The sequence below is a fragment of the Dermacentor silvarum genome, chromosome 1 (genome assembly GCF_013339745.2).
Source record: "Dermacentor silvarum isolate Dsil-2018 chromosome 1, BIME_Dsil_1.4, whole genome shotgun sequence".
NCBI classification, from domain to species: domain Eukaryota; kingdom Metazoa; phylum Arthropoda; class Arachnida; order Ixodida; family Ixodidae; genus Dermacentor; species Dermacentor silvarum.
Window position 1 is genome coordinate 257,841,035 of NC_051154.1, and position 22,885 is coordinate 257,863,919.

General features: G+C 47.0%; 1 protein-coding gene across 1 annotated transcript in view; it reads left to right on the forward strand.

Moving 5' to 3' along the window:
• Positions 1-22,885, forward strand: part of LOC119439718 (uncharacterized) — a 43,527-nt gene that overhangs the window by 5,940 nt on the left and 14,702 nt on the right. Inside the window, exon 3 of the mRNA XM_049660872.1 lies at positions 12,164-12,422. Within this exon, the coding sequence (XP_049516829.1) occupies positions 12,194-12,422 (229 nt within the window). The 5' untranslated portion in view covers positions 12,164-12,193. The remainder of the gene's footprint in view (positions 1-12,163; positions 12,423-22,885) is intronic.

Consider the following 22,885-nt stretch of genomic DNA (forward strand, 5'->3'; position numbering starts at 1 on the left):
ACATGGCCAATGATGGATTAAGTTTTAGTGACATAGCAGAAGGCAGCACCATAAAGCGACGAAAATGTACTCGAAGGATTAAAACACAGAGTTAGGCGGACGCCGTTTCCGAGCCTATTGAGCTCTCGTCACAGAATAGGGTCGATGACACTTCTCTCTCTGCTTCGGCAGTTCAACTCCACACGTGTGCTGGCGAGGTTGCGCCGCGGGCTCACGCCTACGAGACACTATAGCATGGTGAGGTTATATCAGCGCGAACTAAAACATATGCGCAAAGAAAGAGACCCACGGGGACAAGCGCTTGTCCCCGCTGGCACCCTGCATGAGTTCTCTAGAATTCGGCAGCGTTAGCGGTACAATCTACGTGATGTTCTCGCATTCACTTTTTCTTCCTTGCCCATTTTTTCGAGCGTATAGTCTCGCGTAATCAACCGTCGTAATGATCGCCAGCGCGTCGTTACGGCTGTATATGAGCAGCGTCCACATAATCCAAGCTAACGCGGACCGGCCTTTTTCGACGAGCATATATGCCGAATTATAGGCATGCTTGTTCAAGTAACTGACAACTTTAACTAAAGTGCTGCGTGCAATGTGCGCGAAGACTTAAACCACTTCTTGTGAGTTCTGCACACGCTTTGCGACCACAGGAGCGGTCCTGAAATCTGCTTTAACTAAATTGACGCGGCAGCCTCTTTCGAACTGAACCATATTCTTGGACCTTGGAGCAGCGCTGATACTTCTCTGGGCATCATGAAAGCACTTTTAGTCTACCTCTGGAACACTGTCTTGTACCAGACGCTCTAGATGCTCGTTGCTTGTGCCTGTTGGGCGGGAGTTCGTACTGTCTCTGTATGAGGGGGTCATTTCAAGCATCACCAATCTCATCTGGAGTAGCGTGCCAGGCGTATGTCCAGGCAAACATCTCCAGCACTATCTCTTTGTCTTTCTCTGCCTCTCTTTCTCTCTCTCTCTCTCTCTCTCTCTCTCTCTCTCCCTGTAAGATTTTCTGGAAGTAATCTATCTTTGGTGCAGAAGAGACGTTTTCCCTTGAGGGCCCTGTTATCTTTTTCCTTTGTTTATAACGCTATGGGGCCTTCTATACTATAAGTGCGTGCGTCGGAAGTAACACACATGTTTTAATACTTGAAACGAAGTTTGCTTCCACCCGTTAAATGAATGAATGAATGAATGACATTGCATATCATAGATTCTTTGATGAATTTAGAAGCGTTACTGGACGTTTGTTTGGCCCACCCAGCGACATTTCGTCGCATTGCTCTGTTATTATTCAACTCAAAAAGTTGCTGTCCAACCGCCAAGTACAGTTCGAGCATCTCCGCTGACTACTGTTCCGAGGGGCATGCCCAACGTCATCGCTTCCGGTGCGCTGCCGATTGGATATTAGACCTATTGCGGAAGCGAATATCGAGGGCACGGCCACCTTTCGCTAGCACTCTTCAAGCACTCAAGGTTAACGGGCTGGAGTGGCCACCTGATCACGAGAGACGCTGTGTTGTGTCTTCCCGTGCGCATCAATTCTCTTTACCCTTGGCCCTCTTATCTTTCGGCCCCTTTGTCACTCTCCCATCGAGCAAAGTAGACAGCAGAGCGTCCCCCTATACGTATTTTCTCATTTCTCTTCATTTCTCCTTCCCTCGCAGGGCGCGTGCCGCATGACTTATATATTGTAGCGTGTTCCAAGCTTTAGGTGCGTAAATAAAACGCGAGAGAACAGATTGCACGGGTTGCTTATATACATGCGGCCGTTCTGCGAGTTTCGCGTTGTTCGAAAGGCAAACCCGGCCCAGTTGGGCACGCAGTAGTTCATCCACTCTCGTGCGGTGTTTTCTTTAGAACGCGTATTACGTATACATACCGCCGTCACGCGTAAGATAGCGGCTGCAGCGGGCCCGTCCAGCTGTTCCCGCGAAGGGCGCATGCGTAAGCGGCGACAAAACGAGCGCCGTACGCGCGCAGACCCGAGCGCGGAACGCGCACTCCATGCCGCTGGACGCACGGTGCGCAGAGGGCGTCATTCAGTGCGGCCCGGCAGCCTCCCGAAACCGGCACCCCGCGTGCCCGTCTTGGCCCACGCGCCCATGTCGTAGCAGCGAGCTCGGGCACCGATGCACTCCCCTCCCTTCCGCCGACGCTGGCCGGAGATAAGGGCTCCCCGAGAACAACCACTGCCCAGGTTGGTTGGTCAATTTGTTTTTACGAGCGGCTGCTGTTCGCTCCCTGCGTGACGCGGCGATGACACTCGCACCCGCGCACGCTTGCAGGAGTCGGTGCCTCCCCGGGTGAGTAGTCTACCCTTCTTGTGCTACCTGCCACGACCCTCCAGGTGACCACCACCGCTGTGTGAGCCACGTCGCTCAGAGCCGCGACTAGAGTCGCTCGCTGTTACGTGCCATATCAGCGGTGCAGCTTCCTCTTTTTTTTTTTCCTTACTCGAGGTCATCAGTGGATGCTGGAGTGCGAGAGGTGCGCACGTTAGGTTAAGGTTAAGAAGGACGTCAAGCTTCCGCTCTTCGTCCGAGAGATTGTTGACAGTGAGCGATAAACCCCTCCGAAACCACCAACTGGACTAGATTGTTGACAGTTACGTGAGTTAGTATTGGTTCATGTGAAATCACAGTGCACATAACTATGTCAGACAGGAGGGAAAAGACAGTTTTGGGCTGGGAATCAAAGGCCGAATTGACAAAGTTCTCTTCGCCAATGGCCGGCCCCCTTTACTGATATGTCCAACATCTCGGTCGGCTGGAACATGCTCAAACGAACAGTTTTAGCGTAAGAATGTTTTGCGAATACAAGCCCAGGAGCCTGTATTGTCATTGGCGGCCCTCCTTCGCTAATAATATATTCAGCATGAGGAGGATTGGCTTTAATTTGCTCTTATACGAACAATTCGAGCATAAGAGCTCTTTTGGCCCAGAGCTTTCTGCGAGTTTTTCTTAGTCTGCCATTATGCTCGACACTGATGAGTCGCGGAGATTTCGCTTAACGTGTACCGACTGTAATCTGAAGGTTACTATAATTGGTTCTCAAAATTTATTTAGCGCTTATTAATACGATTTCAACGATATTTTACCTGCAAAGGCGGGGAGGGGGGCAATCTTGTTCGTCATTTTGCAAATTATTTGCCTCTTTGTATTCGTGAATAAATCCTTCGAAGTTTTGGCCTGGTGGTCGACTGGGTTGAAATGAAAAAACTGTGTAAAAACAAAAAAAAAGATCGATTGCGGCGCACGCAGCAACAAGACGACACTTCAATGTGCCCTCTTGTTCTGTCTGCCGTCCCATCACTTGGAAGGTTTTGTTATTGATGTAATAAGTCTTGCGTGCTGTGGTTCAAGCTTTTTACTTACAGGGTGAACTCCCGTTAACGCTACTATAGCTCTATAGCTAGGCCGTCTAGGTATAACAAACGGAAGTAGAAAGTGCTACGTCACTCCTGCATACCGGAGACACCCGGTGAAATGACGCAGAAAGTTGCTGGTGGTGTCGCAAGCAGCCATTAGAACAAGGTTAGATCGCTGTTGGCACGGTTTATCGGATGCTGAATTGTGGGCCCTGGACAGCCAGCTATCCGCACGCGAGATCTCGCAGTAAAACTATAGAAGCCCTCGGCCCTAGAGGCTGTGCGCCAGAGGTGCCGCGTCTACACCACAGAGGTTAATGTCACCGACTCCGTACACCGTGCGTCCCGAACAACAGCCTTTCCGCTCGGGTATACGTTGCTGGATGTGACGTGACTATTTATTTTTTGTTTTCGAAGCAGCTGTTGCGCACAGGATGCGCCGGGAAGTGTGCTCGTTATGTTAAATAAACAATACTTCAGGAATCCTCTCGGGACACGTGCACTAGCAATGTAGCTGTGCTTCTGATTGCGCATGCGAACCGAAATGCGCGAGCAGCATAACGAGTCAGTAAAGGCTGCACGGACTGCTAGCGAAAAGGTTGAGCGGCCGCTTCAGGTTTGGAACAACTTTCTTAAACCACTCCCCGTCTATAGACTCGCCGATGTCCTCGGCTCGCACTATGCCATCTCCATCGCCTTCACAGTCAACGGTCACACGCGAAGAAGCGCGGGTAATCATCCTCAGACAAATGCCCCCTGCAAAGCCTTCTCCGCCGTGAGCTGTTAAGCCAGGTTTATACCACCAGGCCGGCGCCATGCACGTTCGGATTGTAAAGCATCAGACGCACGCCTGGGTTGTCCGCAGCATTGCTCCGAGAGTTATTACGCCGACGCAACTTCGTCTATGAACCTTTGTCTTTGCAGCACTGGTATCGCAAAAAAAAAAAAAAACAACGCGAGTACTGATTTCTGTTTATTTTTAAGGTATTGCTTTGCCCTCTTCTTAGGATTGCTCTTGTTTGTTTTTCTTTTTCTTTTTTTTATCTCGCACACTGGACAACTCGTCCACTCGTCAGATAAATGACATCGACGTATGCCAAGCAGCACATGAAGGCTTTGTATGCGCATTCATAAAGTGACACCGGTCACTTCGCAAAGCAGAAGCAAAGCGGCTTACACCGAATTGCACCGGCTTGCACAGGCTTACAGTGAAATTTGTTAGCTCGCAAGTTGGCTCGGTTAGAAAGTACAAGTACTGGTCTCTAGCAGTGAAGCAGTAGTCCGTCTTTTAGTGCTCCGGTGCGAACCCCTGTGGTAATATATCAACTGTTTTTAGCCTGTGAATAAATAATTAAATAAATGAATAAATCCTTAATGATACCGACCACAGTATTTGTTATGCTTTATCCGCGGAGCGCGGAACTGTTTTGTTATCATACTGCAAACATTGTGCGTTATTACCAATTATTACAAAAACAAACGGAAAAAGAAATACTAAGTTGCTTGACAAGTTGCGAGCCATAAAAATTGCTCGCAACTTGTCAAGAAGTGACAGTAAGCACAATGGTTGCACTGAATTAGGCGATAAATCTTGTTAAAATTAATGTACTGCTCTTCAAAAATGTGAATAGAATTGATGCTTCAAAGTACAGTAACTACATGAGGCTTATGTTAATCACATGACTGCGCACCAGCAAGCGTTCACGCACTAAGTGTCAGCGAAAGCGACAGATCCCGTGCTGACGGCTAAAATCTGTTTCTTCTATTTCTGTCCGTCTCGCTGTTTCTATCTTGTTGTACTGCTACGTGTGGGCCGAACGTCACTCTAACTGTGCGCGCTGTTGAAAGAAATGTGTTGATCATTCATGTGTGTCCACATATGCTTTTATTTCTGCAACACGCGTACTGATTTCAGTAATTCATGTTGAAAAGCACTGAACACACACACACACACACACACACACACACACACACATATATATATATATATATATATATATATATATATATATACTTTTTTGAAACGTCAGAACATCTTCGTCTTCCCTGTTGCTTTCCCTGTGCGTTTACTCTACACTGTGTATACTGCAACACTAACTAGAGAGAATTGTGATATCGCAAGAATGCATACCGATGTATCTGCTACTTATACAAACACAGAGGCAGAATCTCACGGCGTCATCAGGAGTTACTTTAAAAAGCTCTTCGCGCAGACAGAAAATTATTTGTTGTACCCAGGAGCGCCATGGCCAAATGAAAAACAAGAAACTGAACAAAAAGGCTACAGTTTTTTTTTTCTTATGCTGTTGTTTTTTGCTCTTCAGTTAGCCTCACCCGCTGTGATCGTCATGGCCACGAAAAACATAAAGTGGGCCATGGTGGGAGATGCTTAGATTCGTAGCAAATACAGCCATATTACAACTTCAGAACTACAAATGCCTGTCATCTATGAAAAATTCCAAATTTAGTAGCGCAACGTCATTTACAAAGTAGAGAAATATTATGGCCGCCTTGATAAATTGATCGTCGTGATCGCCAGAGTAATAACTCTACTGAAGGGCAGAGGGGACTCTCTCCCTAATGTCTCCAATTTTCCGTCTCCTGCGTCAACCGAACCCATCCTAATTTTGCACCACTCCCTCTGTACGCCGTTTCTTGACCAGACTCTCGTGATTAGAAGCTACCAGAATCAAAGCACCCGCGAGATATTTTTAGGCGTTTTCTCTTGAACGTCACGATATGTGTTGTGTCAGCGTGCCGTCTGTTTCTTTTTCTAGAAAAGAGCTTATCTGCAACATTGACTGGTGCAGCACAGATTTTTTTTTTCTCGCTCTCTTTTTTTTTTTTTCTTTTTCCTTCCCTGTACTGTTGTGGCAAATGCGCAGCCGCTCGTGTTGTTTTCCTTCGCGCTGTTTGCTGTTTTTTTTTAAATATACAATTAGCATTATTTAGAAACTTCACCCAGTTTGCGGTATGTCTCTATGCATTTGTGTATGTATGTCCACGCCTATAACTTCTTTCCCGCCATCTTGGTTCGTTGGGTGTGTAACACTGCGTATGTGGTGCAGTTCAATGAATTACTTTGGCGACAACTTGTGCCACTGGCTATGGGCCGCTCTTCATTGAACCTCTTTGAGGTCAACCTGGGTCACTGGGTATCTACCGCCTTTCACAATAATCGTTATAGATAACATATCAACAACACCAACCACAAGATGCATTGCTAATCGCATTAAAGTCGCCAATCAACGCTAAAGGATGGATGTACCACCATTTTTTTTTTCGTAGTACTTCGTTCAATATTTTATTCCCCGGGGAAGCTTTTTTTTTTTCGGTGGCGCTATAGTTTATTTTTAACGATAATTTATTTTCATTGTTAACATTTACCGTTTGATGATCATTTTTTGAGCTACACGTTTGTTTACGTCGTTGTTGTTATTTTGACTACTTCCAATTTTTTTCCAGTTTCAAGGGCCTTGTTGTTCTGATAAAACTGCCCAAGTGTTACTTAATCTGGCAATTATCGTCCGCAATAAGTGACATATTCACTAGAAACGGGAAGAAAAAGGATTAGACAGTAGGAGAAATATGCGATAGCATTGTACGCGCGCGCAACTGCTAGGACTGTTGTCTTTAAATGCTTAAATATTGGTCACCTGGTGCCAGTAAACTCAATTGTAAGTCAGTGTTCTCTGTGCTTGTCTTCCACTGGCCTTGTCCCACCTTTTTTCCTTCAAAGACGGCTGCGCCTAATCTTCAGCGACTGCGTTTCCTTTCTCCTGGCCCACTGTTGCGTTATATTCTAATGGGTCAGCGCTTATCTGTACTGAACGTTACAGGACTTGCCGGAATATACTTCTTGCTCTTGATATTATATCCGTCTTTAATCGCTAATCCGAACTTCTGTCTTACATTACGCATATCATTCTCTCTTGCGTCGCTCACCGCGCGGTCCTTAGCTTCCTTTTGCAGGCTTCATTATTGTCGCACAACTTTCGGTGCCATTGATTAGTATACTGCGACAAGGCATTAATTAGTTTAACTTTTCAAGTTGCCATTTGTGACTCGAGTGCTGCGAAATGCGCTCCAACCCAGTTTAGTTTTATTCTTCCATGAATATTCTTGTGACTATCCAAGTACCCTGCGACTCACTAATTTCGTTAACTGCTTCAAAGCGCTGCCTGTACTGATATTCAATTATTGATTATTCTGCAGCCTTACTCTAGTGTATTCTGCCTGTTCTGCGCATGACAGTAGCAAGAACAGATGCAGCAGCTACACTTCGCTCCGTGATACGTGATAGTACATTGGCCTTTGTGGAACTCGACGAGTTTCACGAACAGTTGTCTACATTCACTGGCTCCTGTCTTGAAGATCTATACCTAGTGCCTGGGCTATCAAGGTGTGAAAAAACTCTGTTGTGTATGCTGTTGTTGTGTGAAGTGTGTGTTGGTGTTGGGTGAAGAAAGTCTTGTTTACCAAGTCATACCCGTTTATTACTGGATGGGTCGACAGCACTACATGTGACAGCTGCGGCTGTGATAAAAATAATCGCACATCTTCAGTGCATCTGTCCACGTTATAGTACGGAGAAGCGAGTGATGTGTACCACGTTAGAGACACTGTACAGAGGGTCATTGGCAGAACAACAAAAAAAAACGTTAGGACAGCGGTCACAACTGACGCGTGCGCTAAAGGCAGCCAGGGAGCTAGTTCGCGTCCTGCAGTCTGCGGGTCGATGACATTGGCTGTGATAGTGACGTGTGCCCCCTCAGAATTTGTGTGTGCCGATTTCCGCTTCGTTACTCATTTTTCTCCCTTCCTGTTTTGTATTAATCCCCTTTTCCTTTTCCCGCGTGCAGGGTAGCAAACCATACTATTTTCCCGATTAACCTCCCTGCATTTCCTTTGCTTCTATCTCTCTGTTGTGATTACCATCTGTCGTTACTGAACAGTAGTACCGTGCCATTTGGGCAAATCACAAGTTGCAGAGATAGCTATTCCCTGCAAATCTCGGTCCCTTATTGTTTTTTTTTCTTTTTCAATCTACATACATGGTGTGAATAACAACAAATACGTAGTGTTTAGTTGCCCGACACAGTTTATAGTCCGTACTCTTGCGCCTTGGTGTGAAGAATCATGCCACAAGTAGAATCTCTACAAATGTATTTCACCATATTCACTCATGTCTCCTCACGCTTTGACCACCCCGTTCCTTTATAAAGTCAATAGCTCGCGCTGCATGTCCCATTACATGAAATCATTAGTGTCGAAGCTCAAGCTGCTGCTCTTCCTGTCATTTGTATCCTATATTGCGCCGCACTTTTTAAAATACTTTCGCCAAGACATTGGCTTGGATTCCGACAGCGCAGGCTTGGGAATTTTCTTTAATCAAATTCATGTGTTATATTTCCGTACTTTGCTGAAAGTGCCTGAATTTCCAGAAAGAAAAAAGAACATTGACAAAAAATGGCCTTCAACCGATCTTTGTCATTGATTGCACGGGTCACTGAGCAATCTAGGCTTCTATCACATGTTTTCGCTTAGGCGCCACACACGTGGTATGGGAAGTAAAAATGATTCCTGATTACGAGTCTACCTTGCTCGAGTCAATCCAAGAGCTATCACCGTCGTATACAGTGATGGTGATAGGTTTTGAACTGCTTTTCTCGTTTGTGATAAGCGTTAGGGATCTAAATGCATGCTCCTCTCCAGGCCACCTGGAAATTTCGACGCGCAATAGAACTCACGAATGTAAAAATATGCACGAAATTGCTAGTTCAAATTAGAAAAAAGTTCGACAGCCAACTAAAAGTGTCTGTATATGCGTACAAGTGACTTAAAAAACCATTACAATCAAGTTTCTTTCAAGTTGAACTGGCTACCCTAATTCTGCGGGTACTTTTACTCAATAAAACGCCGCACGTTCTGTAGCAGTCCGCAAGCTTGCTGCCAACAGAGGTGAAAGTGCAGCAGGGCCGGTATTTTGTAGCGATGCCTTATGACTTATTCTGTACTAGTCTTATCATCCACCGCTCACGGCCGGCTGATCCCGTTGATAAAGCGAGCGGACCGTCGCTCTGACCACTGACAAAGCGCGATAAGCGCGAAAAGGCATTAGCACCGGAAAGGCATCGCTACAAAATGGCTGTTCCGTACACCGGCGTCAGGGCTCACACGATAGCCCCTGAGCGGCGTATATGTGACGGTGACGACGACCGCGCACGCTTCCGTTTATGGTCCAATCGGAAAGGAGACGCGGCGCTGGACAGCCTGCCTTTCTGTTTTTGTTGTTGTTTTTTCTCAGCCCGGCACGGCGTTATCAAATCAGGTGGTTGGTGGCCGGAGGACGCGGATGATGGGCCATAAGGATGCAATGATGGGGAGGCGTTTGCTGGCTCAGCGAAAGGAAGGCATTTAGGACAACCGACCTTATAGCGCTGATTGTTGACCGCTGATTACAGCGAGCTTTTGTCTAGTCTAATGAAGCCTGCTTCTTTTCGGCCGCAAGAAAAGGGTGGAAAAAAAGTAATGAAAAGGTGTAGAAAAAACGGACGAGGTTTTAGGCTGAAGCTGCTACCGTTAGTTCTGTTTCAGCCGACGTTAATTAACGCTTTCACTATTCGCAATGCCCACGGACTACAGGTGGCGCGCGAGGCGATCCATGATGGCGGACCGAGAGAGTATCAGAATAGGCGACTGCGCATTCGTGTGGTAGCACGCCGGGCTTTTTCTCATCATTCTCGTCGCACGCCGAGTGTATTCTTATTTTTCAGATTTTATTCTCATCGGCTGCGGAATGCCGCTGCATAACCAAAAGCGTGCATAACGAGAAGTGCGTGCGTGCTTGTTATTTTACGGTGAATGACGCCCTTAACCTTTCTGAATGATGCATGCGACGCGAAGCGTATCTAGAACGAACGCTATGGCTGGAGTGTAGCGTTTTTGGTTTAAGAAAACGTACACCGATCATGGAACGACAGAGAGCTGAGCTAGTTGGTAAAGATTCATGATGCAAAATAGGTAAGGCGTGCAGACACGGACACAAGAGAAGTGGACAACGCAAACGGCGTTTGTGTTGTCCACTTCTCTTGTGTCTGTGTCTGCACGCCTATCTGCTTTTTCTTTTTTGCACCGATCTTGCTTTCCAATTAATCAAAAAAAAAAAGATCAGTGCAAGCAAATATTCCACAGAGCTAGCTATCGGCACGAAGCTCCGAACCTAGTTACGCTCCGTCAGTTACGCTCGAAAACCAGTCACCAGCTGCCTAAATGACTCTACAAATAATCAACTGTTGCGGGAGCGTTTGGGCAGCCTTATTTACAAATATTCAGCTGTAGCAGTAGCGTTCGGACGTAGTAAGGCATAGGCGCGAACTTGTTAGCTTGTCTTTTCGTGCCGCATTGAACCTGCCGTTCACGTAAGCTACAACTACCACATCGTAAAAGCGTAATCGTTATGCTTTCGTGAAAAATGTCAACGATTAGCATTCTGCTAACCGATGTTGCTCCAGAAGAAGTCTTCGGCGACGAAGTGTGCGCTACAAACTTTCATTGGCGGAGTCACAGGCTTGCCGATCCGCAGCTTCACCGCCGACTTCGTTTTAAGATGCGCGTCCAGCGGAAACAAATCAAGGCTTATCTCATCCTTCACCGCTCGGTTGGTGCACTGATGTACGCAACACTTTTTTTTTCTTCCATAGCGTATGCAGAAGCTGTTAAGAAAACAGAACGCGCCCGCGCATAGAGAGCCACACGGTAAGACTCTGCCATTGACTGTGCGGATACTCTTTGAAATATTTCTCTCACTGGCCACTACGCGGCGCGACCGTCTGTGTGCATTGCTAATAGTTGACACTCACCGCACTATACATGTCCATGTGCTGCGACCATGGCATGGTGGCGAAGTGAGAAAGCATACTCGGCCCCTCGTGAATGAGAAGTTTGCTAGCTTGCGATAAGAAAGCAACGGGTCAGTTGAAGTTGTCCGAAAAAAACAAAACAAAACATGTGTGTGTGGGAGGGGGGGGGGGGGTCGTCATTAATGACTACGCGTGAAAAACGTCCCCCCCCCCCGTGCCCCCCCCCTCCCGGATAAAAACCCGCAAGTAGAAAAGATTGATATCGTACAGGGACAAATAGAAGGGGGATATAGTGAATGGAAAGCTGAGAGATCGCCGGCTGAGTCGTGAAGCTCTTGCCAGCAATACAGTTTCATAAAAGGAAGTAAACAAAAATATATATACATTTCAATTGTATTGATAGGGTTTAATGTCCCAAAACAAGCCACTGGGCTCTGACAGACATGGTATATTGGGTGGCCTCGGGAATACTTTAGACCATCGAAAGCGTGTTACACGAACGTTTCTGCGTTCCGCCTCCGTCGGAATGCGACTGTTCCGTGCTCCTGTGCTCAGCAGCGGAATGTCTTAGCTATATACTCAACCACCGCGGCGGACAACAAGCGTAAGCTGTCCTAAAGTCGACAAATAATGCGTCAATGATTGTCTATTTCCTACATACAGTGAGCAGACATATAAAACACTTGTTTGCAGTTCAATTGTCTGTGCGTTCAGTAAGTTGTTGCGTATAATGGCGAGCAACATCTGCACCTGGTCGCAACCTTTGCAACTCTTACAACTGCCTATGAAACAGAGTAAACATTTGTATAGGAAACGCGCGCGCGCTTACTAACTCGCTCACTCACTCACTTACACACACACAAACCTTCCACAGAAGCTGTAAGGTTATGGCTGGCCAGACGATGCGCTTGACGTAGTGGCGCGCTCGTGCTCGCAGGACCCTGGGCATTACTGATCATCGACACCGATGGCCAAGCCGCAGACCAGTGGAGCAGCCCGCAAGGCGGTGCGCGAAGGCCCGGACTCCCCGAGGGCCTGGTACCTGGGCGTATTCTGCACCCTATACGCATTCTTCGGCTGGGTGGGCCTCAGCTCCACGCCCGTCCTCTACGTGGGACTCATCAAGCATTCGGGAGCGTCCAGAGAGGCTGCGTCGCAGCCCTTCACGGCCATGATGTGCGCGTACTTCATGGGAAGTGAGTGATCCACCATCCGCAGCCTCTTCGCCCCCGATAAGTATCTTCATTTCAGCTTAGTATAAGCTCCAGTAAGCTGCAAGGAATACTTCACAACGAGAAAGAATACGCGGGAATAGCACGAAGAAAAGAGATGCAGCAAAGGTAATTGCTTTGCGCGTGAGAAATAAAACGATATCTTCTCGGGTATAGATAACTACTGAAAATTACTTTGTTTCTTATTATACAATTGATAGAATCTGCACGTCGTTGGCTCACACGGACAGCGAAACTGCACGAGAAACACGACCGTATTTATTTATTTATTTATTTATTTATTTATTTATTTATTTATTTATTTATTTATTTATTTATTTATTTATTATTTATTTATTATTTATTTATTGCTTTTTTGCCTCGTCACTTCTTTACTGAAATGACAGCAGTAGAATACGACCCGCTGGCCCCGTAGCGCTGCTTGAAATGCTCTCAAAAATACAATTTTATGCGCGTGCCTCTATGTATAGTGCGTTTCTTATAAGTATTACATGTAGAAACTCAATGATTTCCGCAATCGCCGGGAGCGTATTTGAAACAAGTGCCTTCGCCTTGGGACTTCACCAGCCGCCGTCGCGAGCATTTCAGGCTCAATCACGGCCAGAACGCATGCCTGTAGTTATTCGGTTTAATTGATAGCGTCTTGGAAGGCATCTGAACCTGGATAAGAGCGGATATAGTCATCGCGTGACGCAATACAGACAATCAAACAGGAACGCTGCAAACTAGTTGGTTAAAGGCATGCTGTGGAACATGTCGCTGGCCGACACAATCCACGTCGGAAATACATCTGGAATGCGTTCCACGCGAATGCGAACGCGAAGTGTTCTCGTGTGTAGTTTTCAGGTGAAGAGTGATGAAATACACAGCGTGCCTGCTGACAGGGGCGCAATTATGCTACAGCATAGCTCACCCAGCGCCGGCAGAACCAACAACACCGCCTCTCCCAAGAAAGAAAGCCACAATCACGATTTTGCTATAGAGGTCGTCGTTAAAGCCAAGTAACTGCTATTAATATACACCTGTTAGATTCCTATGCGCGCGGCCGGGGGCAGGGGGTCAGGATTTACCCGTGATTACACTCTGTAGAGCTTGCTGAATTGAATACACAGAAGTGGTAATAATGTTTAATGGTTCTGTTTACATCAACGCTCGTTACACACTCAGAAAAAAAAGAAGAAAAACAGGGGTGTCATGTGTTGTAACGTTTCTTTTCTTTCCTCGAACACCGGTCCGCTGCGAGCGAGGACCACTACCGACACCTTCTTTCAGACAGCTCGCTGTACGATCGCGGTGTCAGTGCACTAAATTATCGCGCCCCACGTGTCTCACGGAATTTTCCCTGACGGGTATTAGCTGAGGCCCGAATATCTCAAGCGCCCATAGCATACACTCTTCCGGTTACGCCACACGACTTCACACACCTTGGCCAAGTGGCGATAACAAGGCGATCGCAGGCATTTCCATAGGGAACGGATGGTCACCCTTAACCTTGAACCACGAACAGCGAATTCTGACGGCGACGTTTCCCCCGAGGTAGGTAGCGGCCGAGCGGCGCCGAGCCATAATTCACCTTGTCGAATTATACTTCGTACTGCCGAAGGCCTCCGCAGCGTACCGGCTGGCAGCTCTTGCGCATCGGCAGTGGCTGTGTGGAAATGAAATGAAGAGGAAAGTGTTTATTCTTTTCCTTGAAACGTAGGGGGAAACGCAAGAGCCCGCCACCCGGTCTGTTTTGGAAGCCCGATACACTGAATTTAAAGAGAGACCGGGAGAGAAGTACGCCTACGAGCGCTCTGCACTGCAAAGTAAAGTTGGGACGGAACGAGACGGGCGTTTCTTTTTTGCGTGCGTTCAGCCTTGCTGACCGATAATTGACACGCACTTGACATACAGTTTGGCTCGGCGGCCAAATCAGAAACATGCGTTTGCGCGTCTTTCACTGCATACGTGAAGGTACGACCGCTGATGTTGATACCGCGCGCTGGCAAGCCGAACGACACGGACCGGTTTATTACTACCCGTTGGTTCGAGATAGAGACGAGAACCGAAGTGGCCTGATCGCCTGAGCGGACCAGGTATACTTTAGTGTTTGGCGTAGACGGTACAGGCCATTAAATGCTTGGGCATAGCGAAAGCCTGAGCTGTGCATACTCTGGCTATATAAACGACGATTTCGGGTACAGTCCACTTCACGTTACTGAGTGTTATCTCTGCTTGCATCGTGCGCGAGACCGAGTGACTGATCACTTGCCCGAAAGAAAGGAAGATGTCCCGCGACAGTGCGCTATCAGGAAGTCCTTAATTTATTCTTGACCAATGATTCGGGTATAACTGAGTCCATTCCTCATGGACGCGTGCACCTTGTCGAACATTGATGGACAAGAGGGACACGAACACAGTGAAACATGAGACACGGCCGTTTTTAAAGGCTCATATATTGCGGTACGAAAGCAATTGCAAGGTTTAGGTAGACTATTCAAAGAAGTGCGTAAGCGTAATCAGTTGCATGCCTGCACCAAGGCTAAATAACATAAGGCACTGGCCCAGAACATTTAGCAGCGCTTTGCTATAAATGGGAAGACTCGCGGGTCGGTAAAATCAGACATTAACGTCGTACGATTCTGGTGTTTCAAGGAAGGCTTCAAAACATTATTTATACGCAACACAGCAGAAATGATTACATGCCTTTTTTTGAGGCAACAGATCATTCGCGGCGGTGGTTTTCAGCATCTGTATGATACGCGCAGGGACGGAAGTGCTTCTCGGATTTACTCCCGTTTCACTCGTGTCCGTGTCGAATGAAGTTGAAGCAGCGACTCGTTGTTTAGCAGCTGTGCTTGCTGTTCCGCAGCCCGATTTGAAGCCAAAGAACGGATTCATACCTCAGGAACGCGCTATTTCAAACGCACTGCTGAAGGCTACACGATATTTAAAGAGGGGCGGGGCTGGCGCAGTGATCCTTGAGCATGTAAAAAAGTTGGGACAACGACGAACACAACTACGAGAAAACGAGGCTATAATACAGACGCGTTGACTGCAGCGCGGAAACCGTGCGTCTATTCTTTCATACGAATGTATTACACAAATTTTCCCTGGCCGCCTCGATTCTTGTGTACGGTTCCCGAACTATACGCTCTTGCTCTTCGATTTCTGTATTTCCATCCTGTGCGATCTTTCGTCGCTTCCATTGCGTCACGAAAGATGAGTACCACCATTGGGTCAGTTTACAGGTACACGCAGTCTATTTTGCAAACCCACGTTGAAGAAATAAAAAAAGGGAAGACAGTTCAAGAACGATATCAAGTATCGGTTACGCAGCAACACTTTACGCACAATTCGCTGATCGTCGCGTTCGTGCTGAGCCAGTGCTTAACCAAAACACTTTCAATATTGACCTGCGTAGACAGGAGCATGCATGCAGTTTCGACGAAAGGTCTTGCACAAATTACGAAAAGACACGACAGTCATAGTTATTCCATTAATCGAGTCGAGTAACCTGGCAATGCGGACGTAAGCTGCTAAAGCATGTAATAGTCAGCTTTCGACTATAATGTTGTGCTGAATATTGAACCGTTAAGTTACGAAATTCCGAGGATACGCTGATAGTAATATGAGAAGCTTACGTCTATCGTTTCACAAGAGTGCAGCTAGATTGATTTTCTCGGCAAGCACGTATTATATATGTATAGATATCCACCGTAAAATTTGCTTTTCAAATCGTCGGTGTTTGCACAATCAGAAGAGCCCGCCAAGTGCCCTCCTCCGTTTCAGGCACGTGCGGCACCAACTGCTAGTACTTTTCCTTTTTTTTTTCTCTCTCTCTCTCTCCCTATCTCTTCGCAGTCGGCTTCCAGATATAAAATTTAAAAAAGAAAGAAGATACCGGCATCTTCGGACGGCATTGCGACATTGCACGCGGACATTTGCAAGTCGCTATCGTATACTTGTGACGCCGACGCTGGCTCACGCTTGGGAGCGCCTGCGTGTTTGCCTAAATCAGCAGCGCGGAGTGCCAAATTCGACGTCAGATATCTCGAAGAACGTGCTCGCATACGAGAATTCCGCAAGCTTTGTCAATCCCGCAGAATAAGATTTGTTTAAAGTTTGCATTCAAGTCAGCCATTTGAGATTATGACGGAAAGCTCACGGAGAGAGAGATATATATATAAAATATGAAGAGCGGAAGGTATACAGCGAGCTTAGCCGGAGATGTACGCGGTTGGCTACGTTACGCGTTGGAGAAAAGGGGAGGAAGGAATAAAAAGGTGAGAAAAGAGAAGGCGAAGCCAGAACGCTGCCCTGGCTTCGGCAAAGCCGACTGAGCGGAGCGTGACGGCGCGTCCACTTTGCGTCGTACCATTTGCAGCCAAACGCACTGCTCGTCTCTGGAGGCATTTTTAACCCTGCAGCCGCGGGCCGCACATGCGCGTCGATACTGTGAAAGCATGACGGCGACGGCGCGAACGCGCCTCAAGTGTCCGTATATAATTGCTACGGCAATAAAAGGTTAGTAATTGTCGTTTATACGGGCACACGGCGTGATATGACCGCAATCTTCTTTTTTTTTAAGTGAACATCCAATTAGCGACTCCATTAACCGAGTCCAGTAACCTGGCAATGTGGACGTAAGCTGCTAAAGCATGTAATAGTCTGCAGCGTGTAATAATAAACGCTGGAGGGCCCGGGCGCGCAACTTCAGCGTTTATTTAACCATATAAGGATATTGCCAATTTCAAATGGCACTGACAGTCCTGTAACTGGTAGGTTGGTTTAATTTGCTTAGGAACTCGTTAAATAACCAATAAATGAGGTGCCGAAACCGAAACGGGTAGCTGCTTCGCGTGACGTCTACGATGACTCGATGACGTCAGATCCTACACTACCTTAATGTAAACACGCAGAACGCGGGAGCGTTCTGCCTAACTAGACAGCGGGCATTTCAGCGACCATTTCTGCGACTGTTAGAGCGTTGAAGGATCGCCGTTTGCTTGTGACCTGCAGCCGCCGTGCGAGGCAGCTGACGTGCCCCAATCTCAGTGGCGCATTGTGCTGCGGCAAGACGACGACAAGCACCGGCGGTTTAGACTCTGATGTCGCAAACACAGGGGTGGCAGTAAGAAGTTATACATTCGCCGGCATGAATAGGGAAACCGCAACCAATGTTCAAAATGCATTTTTAGGAAAACTAAATGACTTGCAGTCATATCGCTTGGTACAGCTAACCATAGTTCGAAAGATAAAATATATTCAAATTTTCATTAAGGACACTGGACTTGAAAAAATCGCCGGAGTTGCCCTTTAAGACAAACTCGAAGGGATCGCGAAAATCCGTACCAATTACCAGAAGTTCGTCCTAACAGAGCTGACTTATAAAACTAAAAGCATGCTATTCGCGGTAAACTCAAATATTCACGGCGTACAATAATTAACGAAACACCATTAGACCCAAAAGGCAGATATAAGAAGATACATTTATTGTATTTGCATGCTACAAAGTGTGCCGAGTAACTTTTGCTTGCCGGCACTCTGCAAAAACCTGTCAACATCATCATCAGCCTATATTTATGTCCACTGCAGGACGAAGGCCTCTCCCTGCGATCTCCAATTACCCCTGTCGATCTTGCGCTAGCTGATTCCAACTTGCGCCTGCGAATTTCCTAACTTCATCACTCCACCTGGTTTTCTGCCGTCCTCGACTGCGCTTACCTTCTCTTGGTTTCCATTCTGTAACTCTAATGGTCCACCGGTTATCCACCCTACGCATTACATGGCCTGCCCAGCTCCACTTTTTCCACTTAATGTCAACTAGAATATCGTCTATCCCCGTTTGTTCTCTGATCCACACCGCTCTCTTCCTGTCTCTTAACGTTACTCCTAATAGTTTTCGTTCCATTGCTCTTTGTGTGGTCCTTAACTTGTTCTCGAGCTTCTGTGTTAACCTCCAAGTTTCTGCCCCATATGTTAGCACCGGTAGAATGCAATTATTGTACACTTTTCTTTTCAACGACAGTGGTAATCTCCCAGTCACGATTTGGTAATGCCTGCCGTATGCATTCCAGCCCAATCTTATTCTTCTATGAATTTCTTTCTCATGATCAGGGTCCCCTGTGAGTAATTGACCTAGATACACCTTTACAGACTCTAGAGGCTGACTGGCGATCCTGAATTCTTATTCCCTTGCCAGGCTATTGAACATTATCTTTGTCTTCTCCATATTAATCTTCAACCCCACTCTTACACTTTCTCGGTTAAGGTCCTCAATCACTTGCTGTAATTCCTCCCCATTGTTGCTGAATAGGACAATGTCATCTGTAAACAAAAGGTTTCTGAGATATTTGCCGTTGATTCTCACTCCTAAGCCTTCCCAGTATAAGAGCTTGAATACTTCTTCTAAGCATGCAGTGAATAGCATTGGAGGGATTGTGTCTCCTTGCCTGACCCCTTTCTTGATAGGTAACTTTCTACTTTTCTTGTGGAGAACCAAGGTTGTTGTGCAATGCGCTCTCACAAATGCTGACATTTCACCTACAGACAGACAGACAAAGGAACTTTATTAAATAGGTCCTGAGAAGCCCTGCCCTTGGGCAGAGCAGCTTGCTCAAAAATCCTACTATGCTTTCAGTTTGAAAAAAAAATCCATAAAAGTATTCAGACTGTAATCAGCTGCTCATGTGTGAACCTCACTGGTTCGTCTGGCTCCTGGGCAGCGTCGTCACCGTCATTACCATTGTAATGATTCATGAGATCCTCGGGAGGACTCTGCATGCGGACTGCAGAAGCCCCCTCATGAACCTCATGAATGACTGGTGCCAGCCCTACATGTTTTAACGTCATCGTTGACGCTGGCGGAGTTGTTTTATGTCCACAGAAGCACTATTTGCTTGCTTCTCGTTTAGCTATCAGAGTCACCGCCTCCAAATCTACTGATACGTGCCACGCAGCAGGCGTCAGTGGCGGTTGCGCAATACGTTTGGCACGACTGAATTTGCGATTCGTGCTCAAGTGGTTTTCTTTCTTTCTTTTTTCTTTCATTGGATCCATACTGTTCCTCATATCCGAAAATTCGGCTCAACCGGTTTCACCTTACGGGAGTCTACTGCGTACGAAACTGTAACAGTTTGAAACTGTAACCCAATGTTCAGACGTTTATTGCTGCCGTCAGAGTAAGAGAAAACTAAGTGCCACTTGCGATTAGCCGACTCGGACGACAAGACAATGGCGGTTGTCATAGCCGCACTTGTGAATTGCCCGTTTTGCGAAAATTTTTCCCGCCTCATGCACGCTTCCATCGCCATTGGATAAGGCGCTCTGTTTTTGTTCTGCAACGGGTCGCAGGCTTGATTCCCGGCCTCTGTGACTTCACTTGACGGTATAACGGTGCGCGAAAAATAACTAAACAAATAAATAAACAGTTTCTAGGGGACGAACACGGAGTTTTACAAATCAGGGGCCGAATTCCCATAGATTTTTGTTGGACCGCATTGGCCTTCGCCAATAACGTGCCCAACGTCCCGATTGCTTGGCACGCGTTCTTACGAACAGGTCTATAGCGCAAGAGCGTTTTTGTGAATATGGGCCCAGTTTGGAAGGAGTTCATTAGAAACGGAAGACGTCAGCGCCACTGCCTGCAAGGCTTGACTGCAACATTGAGCTGGCGCGTGAGAACAAAATTACGAAAGTAATCCCAAATACACAAAAAAAGCTTGGGAAAACGAAAGTGAATTGGAAAAGCATTAACAAAGGTTCAACAAACGTCCGCGAGCCACTCTTCGAGTTTTGATACTTGACCCTGGCCACCCTTATTCATTGGCGCGAGCTAGCTTCGTTACCTACAGCGATATGCGCTACGGTATACCGTTCAAGACACAATCCGACGGTGTATGATGCTTTGCAGACAACACTCACAGGGCAGGTGCACGAAGGGCCTGCAGTTTCTTTCCAGTTACCCCATTAAAAAAGAAAGTTGGCAAGCGCGCTCAAGCGATCGTCGATTACAGCAGCCGGTTCGCTTTATCAGAACTTGGCGACGGCGTCCAAGAATCCGGCGCACGCGCTGTGCATATGCAAGCATTTCATTGAGGCTCGCCTCGACACCCTCGTGCGTGTGGCCGCGAGCAATCTCTCCTCGCGACAGCCATGAGTCATATACGAAACACTAGCGATCAGTCTACACGCTATATCCTTTCGCAATAGTGCGAGGATAAATTTTATTAAGTATACCATGGTGGGGGGAATGGACAGGGAAGACGTGTATCGAGCCCGTAAGTCGTACCGAAGCTGGCAAGTGTTCTCTGCTCGCGGAGAGCTTAGTGCAGGCGGAGCTGTTCAGCAACTGCGCTGTCCCGTTTGCGGTGTACTATACAGACGCCAAACGCTTCCGTCACAGCTGCACTGGTCCCTTCCCATCTAGGCTACTAAGTTACAACAAGTTGTTTCTGTCGACAGACAGAAGCAGCTGTTTCCGCGTTAGTCAAATGGCGCTCAACGAGCAATGGATAGGGAATATACCTAAATATAGATGTGTATAACCACAACTGGAAAGTGAGAGTCGTTTCAGCCTGTAAGCTTAAGGACAGAAAATTATGCACAGCGCCAGTTGCGTACTCGCTCTGCCCCCAAAAGAACACGTTATCAGTAATGTAGGTAGCTCCCGGCAATACAGGAGTCAAATTTCACAAAGCTTTTTTTTTTCCGTTCGTAAGGGCTCTTTGCCATTGGCCGGTCGCCTTTGATTATAATATATGCCCAGCATCATGACTGGGTGCATCGCATATGCACTTGCAAACAGTTCTAGCGTAAGAACGTTCTTTCCGAATACGGGTACAAAGTATTAGTACAAGTTAACGGTCCGGAAATACGCCCGCAACCACGCTTCGCAACCTCTACTCCAATTAATTATGGGGTTTTACGTGCCAAAACCACGATCTGATTATGAGGCACGCCGTAGTGGGGGACTCCGAAAATTTGGACCACCTGGGGTTCTTTAACGTGCACCTAAATCTACGTACACGGGTGTTTTCACATTTCGCCCCCATCGAAATGCGGCCGCCGTGGCCGGGATTCGATCCCGCCACCTCGTGCTCAGCAGCCCAGCACCACTGAGCAACCACGGTGGGTTCGTTAGTAAGAACAAATTTCAGCCAATGCTGATGCTGTACGTGACCAATGTCAAAGAGCACTTACGAACAGAAAGGTTTGTAAATTCGGCCTCCGATCGTTCGCGCCATCTGCTCCACTCCCGATATAGTCGCAGATCGTTCCACTCTTCCCGCTTTGCCTCTGTGTGCGCGACAACCAACCAAAATGAGGTCGTTCTTGTTCTTTTATTTTTTATTTTATTTCGCTCTCTCGCCTGAGCAAAGCGTGCACATTCTACACGTTGTTAAGCTGAGCCAAATAAGCGAAATAAAGAAACGTTGTTGGGTGAATTGGTGCTTTGATGTCATAGTAGATCTGGCGCGAAATTATACAGACACAACAAACGCGAGAGGCGATTGTTTCGCTTTTTGTCTGTCAGTATAATTTCGCGCCTGATCGACTATGGCAACAAAGTGAAAATTGCAATCAACTCGGGAACATGCCCGCAAACTATTCGGGCATAGCAAACGAACTCAAGGTTTAATTGATAGATTTGCGTCCAATAGCTGCACTCCGGGCTGTGATGGGCGCCGCAGAATGGACGCACCAGCTGGCGCGCCGAAATCTGAGAACGCAGGCAATTTAAGTGTTCTGATCTCATGCGGCCTCTTAGGTCGGGATCAGTGAGCGCGCGCCGCATACTAAGTGGGCTATACGGTCGCGGGTAACGAGCTATGCGGCGTCATGTGTGTCCAAGTCCAGCTCTACAAGACTGCTCGTGTAAGTACAGCGTCAAAGCCTCGTAAAACAGGTCATGTTTGGCGAGCATTTGGTTTAAAAGGAAAGGTTAAATGCTCAAGAGCTTGCGTGATGGCGAAGGGTAATCGCTAAAGACATAGGCGTACTTACCGGAGGGGGGCGGGTGGTGTTGCAAGGGAGGCCCTTGTCCCCCTAATCAAAAGGAGGGGGGGGGGGGCGCATATATACAGGGTGTTTCACCGATCACTTTCAAAATTTACTTAAGGTTGTCTGTGGCAGATAGCCCAATTCTAGTTATGAGCTGTTCTACTCGAAGAGGCGGACATTACTTGAACAAAAAATTGAAATGCATAATCGACTAATTCACAAAAATTCACTAATTAGGTTCTTAACTAATTACTTGATGGCCCATATTGCAATTAACAAATCGTAGCCGTGGAGTACACAAGGCGAATTCAGTTGGAAATAATTCTCAGGATGACACCAGTTTCGAGATAATAATCCCCGAACTTTGCGGAGAAATGCCATTAGGCGTTCCAGTTAATTTCGTGCTTCAATGCATAAAGCGACGTTTTGTGAAGAAACTG